The sequence below is a fragment of the Lagopus leucura genome, unplaced genomic scaffold (assembly GCF_019238085.1).
Source record: "Lagopus leucura isolate 7727_CA_CO unplaced genomic scaffold, USGS_WTPT01 Super-Scaffold_100002, whole genome shotgun sequence".
Taxonomy (NCBI): domain Eukaryota; kingdom Metazoa; phylum Chordata; class Aves; order Galliformes; family Phasianidae; genus Lagopus; species Lagopus leucura.
Window position 1 is genome coordinate 33,453,875 of NW_024962263.1, and position 9,962 is coordinate 33,463,836.

General features: G+C 47.2%; 1 protein-coding gene across 3 annotated transcripts in view; it reads right to left on the reverse strand.

Annotated features, from left to right (window-relative positions):
- The window catches only part of CARMIL1 (capping protein regulator and myosin 1 linker 1), a 173,423-nt gene extending 166,755 nt beyond the window's left edge, over positions 1–6,668 (reverse strand). Inside the window, exons 1-2 of one of the 3 annotated variants that reach the window (XM_042869392.1) lie at positions 6,519–6,668; positions 3,404–3,501 (exon numbers count right to left, since the gene is read on the reverse strand). In XM_042869392.1, the coding sequence (XP_042725326.1) occupies positions 3,404–3,501; positions 6,519–6,558 (138 nt within the window). In that variant the 5' untranslated portion in view covers positions 6,559–6,668. The remainder of the gene's footprint in view (positions 1–3,403; positions 3,502–6,518) is intronic. The other 2 variants (XM_042869390.1, XM_042869393.1) reach the window with 2 other exon arrangements.
- Positions 6,669–9,962: the final 3,294 nt, after the last annotated feature.

Consider the following 9,962-nt stretch of genomic DNA (forward strand, 5'->3'; position numbering starts at 1 on the left):
CATTCTCCTTGGGCAGGAAAAACACAGAGCCCACTACTGGTGTGTGCGAGGAGCTCTGCTGGGGTTTGGCTGCTGTGCACATCCTGAGGTGGCACAGGTAGGTTCTAGCTGCTAGCAAATGGCTGGCTAAAGCCTTGACCTGGAGCAGGACCTCGCTGCTCCAGCAATAGAAAGTCAACTTGGGTAGGGCTGTGGTTTCACCCTATTTGCCTGGGGACTCATCTGAACCCCAGTGAAGCTGGCCATTGGTTTTTCAAGTTGGTTATTGTTTTTTCAGTGTTAGACACCAGTTTGTAGCCTCCATCTCTGTGGCCAGACAACATCACAGATCAGAGTTAGTTCAGAGTCTTGCTGGTTTGTATCATTATGACTAACTGAAAAACCAAATAAGTGCAAAATGAGATTACTGAGGCAGCAAAGTGGTTATGCAGAGTGAGAAATATGTCTTGTATCAAAACACCCAAGTCATAATTTCAAATCTCTGGCACCTACATCTGCGATCCTAAAGTTTCTAAAGCTATCTTGAGGTAGGCATGGACTTCATTCACCAATTTCACCACCTTAACAGTCTTCATCTTTAGCAGCATTCTTTTTTTTTTTTTTCTCACTTTTTTTCTTTGGTCTCAGATTCCAATTTTCATCTTAATTAAGAGGAATTTGCTAGAGCAGGTCTACTTGACTGAAGTGTATGATTATATCCATATTCTAGTACTTTATATCTTGAACACATTGTGAACAGGGCAAGAGGTCAAGTGTTTTTACAGCTACATGCAAAGCACAGGCTTTTAAAAATAATCTCCTTTTCTTGAAGTGTCACTAATGTTGCTGGATTTACTTACGAAGGAAGGATGAGAGATCACTGAGCCTCTGTGATCAACCTCCTCTAAAGACTTGAGTGCATACCACCACGGTGCTGGCGTTGACTAGACCAAGTGCAACAGGATTTTCTACTTATTAAGTGTGGAATCCATTGCATGCTGGTTAATTTGCTTCTAAACACTCAACTACTATTAAAATTTAAATCTAAATCTCAAAACAATTAATTGCTACACATGAACTCAAGAGGCCTTGCTCAGAAGAGCACAAACATCTCAAAGCTAAGCTTTCAGGAGTCAAGAAGCACTGGCGTGAAGGTTGTCCACACAGTCATGTTTGAGCAGCCTGATGCATGCACTTAAGGATATAGAGTTTAATTGGTGAACTGCTTTTGCCACCAACACTTAATTCAGCTTGACATGCTCACTCAAGGCACAGCTACTCAGTATTCACTTTCATCTGCATTGGACAATGTGCTGCCATATGTATTTTTTGCCAAATACCATTAAATCCTAGCTTGGAGTGCAAGAATTCTTCATTTTGTTGTGTGGTTTTCCGTGGTGTTTATCATAAAGCACCTCCATGTTTCTTAAGCGAGGTTGTTTATTTTCAGAATCTTTTGAGGAGAGGAAGGTTCATCTCCTCTGTCACAGACAAGAAATTACAATATCTAGACATAGTAACACCAAAGTCTCCACTAACGTAAGACACTCAAGGTGTAGCTGGTATCATTTTTTCAGATCACCCTGCATCTCAGAGAACATTCTGTACTAAAAAGAAACCACAGTCTTCACTGGCTTCAGCCACTGCAGAGGACACTCAGCATTTCTGAAAAGAAAACCATATAAAATAAAAGTAACCATACATAGGTAAAGAAATGTTGTAAAAAAAAAAAAAAAAAAAAAAAAAAAAAAGAGTGATTTGTACTGCTTCACACAGGGACTCCATAGCAGAAGAAAATGAAATCCACCCCCAGCAGTCAACAGTCAGTTTCTCTAACCATGAAAGCATTCTCTCCTTTCTTGCAATACAAGTCCTCTGCATGGCTGCATCAAAGAATAAATGTTTCTACCAGACAACACCCTCTTTCATATCCTTGAAAGGCTTATCCTGTGCGCTGAAGGTAGCATGCAAGCACACAAGAGCTACTCGAGAAAGCTGAGAACCCCTTAAAGAGGTTCCTTCCCTTTCAGTACCTTTCTAGCCATAAAAGATTAAAGTCTCCCACCTGAGAGTTTAGGAGATCACAGGGAAAAAAAATGATCTGAGTCATCACATTTAGGCATTTCACCACTGAATAGCACATACCTCAGATGCTACACTGAGGATTCAAAGCTTGACATTCTTTTGGTCCCATTAGGGCAAAACAGTACTACCGTACTGCCACAATGTATTTCACTATTGATATCAATAATGATTCTGTGTAAATCAAGAAGCCAATCAAGTGTTACTGCTTCAGTGAAACTGTCAGCCTTCCCTGTAAACACGGCTTTCAAGTAAATAAAGATGAACAATCAACATTCACATCCTCAACCATTTCCGGTACAGAAGCAAACTTAACTCAGGAGCTATAAATAATACAGGTGGACACCAAGCAGAAAATATTTTAAATTCCTTTAGTAGCTACTCTCACTGAAATACAGACGGTTATCAACCCTGAATAAGAAATTCATACTTTACAAAGATAATTTAGAACTGATTAATATGTTGTTTTCTTGTTAAAAACCAAACTATCAACATGGAGCAGGTATCTAAAATCTCTAACAAAGGTTCAATGACAAAACTTCCAAACATGCAATTGCATTCTTATTCATGCAAAGCAACAAATTTAAAACATCTTGCAAAGCACCACAGCAGTACTGTAGTTATTTGCATTTGTTATTCTCCTGATAGAGCAGTTTCAGAAGAAAGAAGAAATGAAGTTCTATCTCCTTTTGCATATCCAAGTATCTGAGACAGTATGCACGCAAACCAGCTCATTATTGCAGCTTTCTCCTTATCAAAAGAGGACAGCAAAACTATTCTTGATGAAACAGGAAAGCATACTTAAGTGAGATTAATTAGACACTTTCCCCCACTAGTTTTAGGAATGACAATGGAGGATCCCACACAGTAAGCATTTCTTTTAAAATGCAGATAGTGACTTAATACTAGAAAAGTATAAATAGCCATTTGAGTTTTAGAAGCACAACAACTTTACAGTCATTCTTCATTGCATAACAACTTCAAGAAAGTCTCACAAGATTAGTAATTCCATATACTTCCTTTCCCATTTCTTGTCCACTCAAAAACTCTTACTGATGTAAACAAGAAACCTCACCAGCAAAGGCAGCAGATGATTTTAGATCAGATTCTAGTAACACCTAATCTTCACATAAATCCACACCACGCCCTAACTATGAAGGATAAACCAGCGATAAACATGCAGCCTGCACACCAACTTGCTTCACAAACTAGTAAAAAAGAAGTGATGTTGTGTATCTAACAGTACACAAAAAAATCAAAGAATCTTTCAAGAGAAATATTAATGCCTTCTGGAAAGATGCTGGATTTTACTCCACAAGTTGAACCAATCTACTGTACTCACCAATATTTTGTTATCCACTTTGTCTCCCTTGGTTTCCAGCTTTACTTTCTTCTTGACTGAAATTTTGATTTTCCTTCCAATAACATCCCTGATGCTTTCTGAAAGAAAATACATTAATTAAATATTTTCCATGTCAACATAAGAAGGAAACTGATTTCATAGTCACATTTTCAGGAAGACCCACAGCTATGTTTCTTGCACTTACGCCTGTGCAACGGTACGAACCACCACCAAGCAAGTACAACTTTTATTAAGAAGTACATCATCCACACAGTAATTCACATCTATTATGGAAGGATTTGATATTTCATATGCCAGTATTCTAAACATAATTCTGTATTCCTTTCCAGCTCTACACATCAAAAGCATTCCCAAGACAAGCCCCAGCATTGCTTAGCTCTGCCTAGAGAAAATACAGCAAATTCCTCACTTGCTATTATTTATACCTGAAAAGCTTGCTGAAGCCAATTAACTTCTTCTATTACTGAAATACTACCCTTTATTGTTACTATCAGGGAGCTAAATGGGTCAGGTGACGGAAAACCAAGCGTTGGCACATTCTGTGCTTTGCACATTCAAGATTCAATTCCCAGCCACCAACATCTGACAGCTATGCAATGGGTGCTGTGCAAGGCAGCCCTGGTCTCAGCCCAACTCCTAATGACAGCGGTGCCAACAAACTTACATTAATTGCCATAATTTTTCACACGCATAGACATACACACACACAGACCGTTTGTGCCAAGTACCAAATGAACAAGCCTTTCCCCTAAAGACTTGAACCCTGGTCTGAAGGGAACTCATACACATGGAATCATGTCAGAAATGACTAACACTGATATAAGTAGCAGATAAACAGAGGAGTTTGTCTGGAAGAGCCAATTTGGCACCTTTCATATGTTTTGCTACCCAGCACCCTCATACAAGGCAAGAAATCTTTTAAACACATTAACCTATTTGCCACAGGAAAAAACTCAAAGGCAACTCTTCACCCTCCCAGGTGCACACACTTCGCCCTTGGACAGGCTAAAGTTGAAAAGCTAAAATTGAAGACTGCAGGCTCTTCCTGGGGCTTTTAATTACAGCATTCCAGCTTTCCTGCAAAATTTCCTTCTGATAGCCTGACTGCATTCATCCAAACATCAAGTCTAGAAGCCCTGCTTGCAGGGCAGAAGGGTGCACAGGTCAGAAATAAGCCTGTTTGGTGCGACTGTCCACCAGAAGGAACTTTTTTTCTGCCAAATCAAAATGTTTTCCCCAGGAATTTTAATTTTCCTATCAGGAAACAAGAGCTCCTCAGTAGCAGCCAGCCCAGGAAGGCAGCCCATGGCAGGCTGCCAGCGTTCTCAGGCTTGGTAGGGAGCTGGGCAGCCAGCTTCCCAGGCAGTCAGGTAGCAGGGCCAGGGGAAAGTCCGACCCTATCCTCCCTCCCGACAGCGGGAGCTGTGTTCTGAGACTTCCTCTCGCCTGGTTCTGTGGTTATTTCAAGCAGTGATGGGGAGAGGAAAGGTCTGGGGCTCAGCCAGGTGCCAGGCTGTACCTGTTTGAAAGGGCTGAAGAAGTTTCTGAGATTTAAGTTTCACAGTTTTTTTCCCATGTGGCTGCAAACTATTTTGTACACACTGGAGGTAGGTGGACTTGCAAAGTACTTTGTCAGATCAGGTGCTAGAGATACAAAGACAAGGCTCTCAGTTTCAAGTGCTCACTCATTTTCTACACCAGTGACTACTTTCAGACTCCAGCACCTCGCAGGAGCAGATCTGGGCAAGCCAATGGGAACAGGGGGATTCTTTTTAAATTATTTTAAATTATTTTTAAAAGACTATGACCAACGTGACTTGACAAAGGTCACACAGGAAGTGAGTAACAACAAAAGCTGCAGCTCAGACATTCCTGCTCCCAGTTAAACATGCATTGTCCTTCCCTCCCCTCTGCACACATTATCACTAAGGCTTAAGGTGTAGCCTCTGTCCTGCTCTCATAGCAGAGTTATTTCCAAAAGCCTATTTATAAAGTTGCCTTTTAACACGTGGATACCAAAATGCTACAGGAAATCAAACTTGCTCACACAAACAGATCCACACACCCCATAGCATGCAGACAACGTGGTGGGTGAACACAGGGCATCAGGATCAAGGTGAGGGGGCATTTTTTACCACTGCCCAAGGCCATCAGAGGATGGAATGTGTTACAGTGCTCAAGGATGCTCCGATTTGCTTTTTTCTGTAATACATACTGCACCCTGCCTGTAGTGCACAGGGGCACAGTACAAACCCACGAGTACTACCATGTCGCAACTGTAACTTTGCAAGTGGATTTTCACCAGTGTTTTGTCAGTGTTACAACTGTATCCCAGCAAAAGCACTCTCTGATTGAAGCCATGGATGTCAAAGCAACACAGTCAATGAAGGAGGAGATGCTTGTAAAAACTGTATTCAATGCAACATGTACCTCCTTGCCTGACAAATTTGTTTCCATCTGCCATGAAGGCAACACTTGAAGTTATTCATCCCCCCCCCCAGGTGAGACTCTCAGTTTGCACTTCAAGAGGCAACCCAATTTCTAAAATCAAAAGACACTCGAACAGGGTGACATCAGGTCCTGAAGCAGCAGCAGACCCGTTATCCCCGTATGACACCGGTTGCCAACCATCCGTGTGCTGAGAGCTCCCAGCAGCGATGACAGCATTTCCAGGAGATCCCCATCAGCAGCTACGGTTGCTTCAGCATACACCATGGAGCACGGGAGGGCTGTTTGCATGCGGCCATGAAACTTTAATTACAAATAGCCTCTCGTATGCGCACATACGCAGGAAAAAAAAAATACAAAAAAAAGGAGTTTTGAACTAGCCAATGCCCAGGGGGAATTAAACAAGAAACGTAAAGCCTCCATAGCGTTGTAAAGAGCTGCTGCGAGGCTCCGGGACCCGATGCCAGCGCGGCTCTCCCCGGCTGAGATCTCCCACGCGTGTCGCTGCCCGCAGGACCCCCGCCCCGCCCGCGGGGCCCCCCGGAGGGCCGCAGCCCGGCCTCCCCGCAGCCCCCGCCAGCCGCCCCCGCGCAGCCCGGCCGCCCCCGGCTCTCCCCCCGCCCCGCCGCCGGGCCCCGGCCCTTACCGATGAGCTCCCGGGGGAGCTCGGCGCTCTCCTCGGCCATGCTGGCGCTGCCCGGCGGGGCCGTTCAGCGGCGCGCCGTCCCTCCGCAGAGCCAGGCGAGCATGAAATCCGCGGGGCGGGGGAGGAGGGCCGGCCCTGCGCCTGTGTGTGTGCGCGCCGACGGAGGGAAGGGGGCAATTCACCGCCCGCTCCCTCCGCGCCGCACGACCGCCCCGGCGGCCGGGAGGGGCATTTCCAGGGGAGGAATCGCCCACGGCCAGCCCCGAGGCGGGAGGAAGGGCGGGAGAGCGGGCGGCCCCCGCCCCGAGGCTCCCTCCTTCCCCCTTGCCGGTCTCTCCGCGCCGCCCGCCTCCCCCCGCCCGGCCCCAGCGGCGGAGTAGCGGGCAGCAGGGCAGGAGCCCTCACCCCGGCCCTCCCCGCTCACCTCGCGAGAGCCGCCCGCCCGCGCCCGCCGGGAGCATCGCCCTCACGGAGCCATGGCGCCCGCCCCCGCCAGGGCACTGCGATCCGGGCCGGCCCCTCCTTCCCCCCGGCCCCGGCGCTGCGGAGAGCCCGGCGGCCACGGGGGCCATCTGCCGGCCGTCCCGGCAGATCCCACCGTCCCCAGGGACCGGTCCGCCCTTCCCGGCCACAAGACCCCGTTCTAATGGTGGTTTCCCACTCTCGATTTTAAGCCGAGGGGTCTCCGACTGAGCGGGGGGTGGAGGGTTTGTCTCTGCGGTGCCCCTGCGGCGTCTGTGTTGTTCTGCAGCCCTCACGGGCTTCGCCTCCCAGGAATTCCCCCTTGTAATGCGTTCCTTTAAAAAACCACTGATGCAGCGCGGGGAGTGGCCGCCAACGAGTGTGCCCTCGTCACCCGGCTCCCTTCAAGCCCCGAGAGGACAACCTTTGATCCAGAGCTCCTCTGCCCCTTCCGCACTCCGCCGCTGCGTCTCCATAGGGACAGCAGCCGCCGAAGCACCTGTTCCAGGCAATGCCCTAGTTACAGGTGGCTTGGCACCCCCGACGCGAAAGGAAAGGCGAGTTCCTGGGCTTATACTACACTGCAGGGAGCCAGAAGTATGCCTCCTTTCCCAGGGCCATAGAAATATCCACCAATCGCAGCGTTCTGCTTGTTGCACTTGGCGTAACAGCCGCATTACAGAAACGCGGCACGTGGGCTGCCTAATTGCACGTATAAAATGAGGAGACGAGGATGCTTGCTGGAGGAGAGGGAGGGAAGAGGTGAAACAGCCTTGGAATGCTCTGGCAGTGCTGCACAGTTTCAGTGAGGACGGCTTTCAATGCAGCATGACTGCCCCTGGTTGTCCTGCATGCTGAGAGGTGGGTGGCTGCGCCTGGAAGATCAAAGTCATTAATGTCTGCTTAAGGCACCTGAAATGTATTCAGTGAGAGCAACAGCAGAAATCTGCGAAAAAGGCTTCCTTGGTGAAGAGCCCATGTGCTTTTAACATATTGCACTGCCAATCAAAATTTATCTGGATATACAGAAAGAAAGCTCTGTGTTCATATTCTGCTGGTGGTCCTCAGTTCCCCTTTCCTCACTGTGTCCACATCCTTTTCTCTTTGCACAATACTTGCTGACCTCTTTCTGCTGACCATGCATTCCCACAGATCAGGTTGCCCAGAGAGGTGGTGAATGCCCCATCCCTGGAGACACTTGAGGTCAGGGTGGATGGGGCTCTGAGCAACCTGATGTAACCATAGGTGTCCCTGCTTATTGCAGGGGAGTTGACTAGATGACCTTTAAAGATCCCTTCCAGCTCAAAGGATTCAGTGGTTGTATAAAACTGCATTCACACAATTACTTCTGTATGGAGCCTTGTGTTTGTCTGAAACTTCCAGAAAGGTATTTTCTCTTCCATTGCTGGAAGAGAAATGTGTGTTTTTGGACCTACAGCTGCTCACAAACAAAGCACGAGCAGTTTCTGTGTCTCATTTCTATCTGATACAGTATTTGAAGCATAGGCCTTGCTTCCCTTGGCTCCTGCCAGGCAACCACAGGGCACTCAGCATACACCAGCTGCAGCAGCAATGTGTTCCTTCAGGCCTTCAGCATGCTGCTGGGTGCTGCAAGTTTTTCTCCACCCCTTCTTCCTACCATGCAAACCAGCCAGCATAGTAAAGCCAGGATATGTACAGGAAAAAAAATATTAATAATAAAAAATGAAGGGAGGTTTTTTGTTCTGTTTTGTTTTTTAATCATCAGTGTAACAAGCCAGTGAAGAAGCACTGCCAAAGCTACTGTATAATTCCTTTTTGGGCATCTAGGAGACTGGACCTGGTTCAAGGTAGGGAAAGTAAGAACTAAATTTAGGAGGATCAGTGCCCCCAAGGGCAGATGCAATCAGCAGAATGCGTTGTTTCCTATTCCTTATTCCCCAGAGAGGAGGCAGGAAATAGTTGTTCAGACAGGCTGCTGCTTCTTTCTCCTGCAGCTGTGCTAACACCGAGATATCGGCTCTACTTCAGCATCAGCCTGCCATCTCCCAGAGCAGAGAAGCCTGGACCACCTTTCCAGGGATCCCAAACATTTGTCTCCCAGAGAGTCCCAAGTGGAGGTTCTTCTCAACATCTTAAAGGGAAAGCCACACCATGAAGGCTTTGTAAGAAGGCGTACTTTTCGCCCTTTCTCACTTTTCCATACTCTCCTCTATTCAGTTCAGTAAGGATGCTGTTGCCATAGGTATCTTCCCCAGCAAGAAATCCACTGTACACGCTCTGCCCCCCTGCAGAAAATCGTCCTTGCTCCTCAAGGCTATTTACCGCTTTCTGTGTTGTGCCAATGTGAGAGATCACAATACCATGTGATAACCTCAATCAGTGAAGGTTTTCCTAAGGGGAACTTTTGTCAACTACAGCAATTTCAGCAACTAAATTTCAGTTTTATCTTCCATCCTTCCTTATCTTTCTTCCAGCCACCATCTCCATTAGAAGCACATCAGCACAGCTGGGAAAAACACGTTCCCAAGTTAAACTGAGGCAGGCTGAGCTGGGTTTCTGTCCACCCTCAGCAGCATTCCTATTCCAAGGTGCTCCTGAGCTGTCACTGCTGCGTCTGTCACTGGGGCCTCCTGATCTCGTGTTACCTACAATGGTGAAAATGATCACAGCATGGGTGCCCTGGCTAGGATCACACTACAGAGGTCATGTAGTATTTGCATATTACATATACAGCAGGCCTCTGAAAGGGAAAGAGGTTCCATTTTCTGCTACCAGAACAGATCTAGGAAGTCATTTTCCCAGAATCACAGAATGGCTTAGGTTGGAAGGGATCTTAAAGCCCACCCCATGCTGTGCGCAGGGCTGCCCCCCACCAGCTCAGCTGCCCAGGGCCCCATCCAACCTGGCCTTGAGCGCCTCCAGGAATGGGGCACCACAGCTTCTCTGGGCAGCTGTGCCAGCGCCTCACTGAGTAAAGAATTTCTTCCTGACATCTAACCT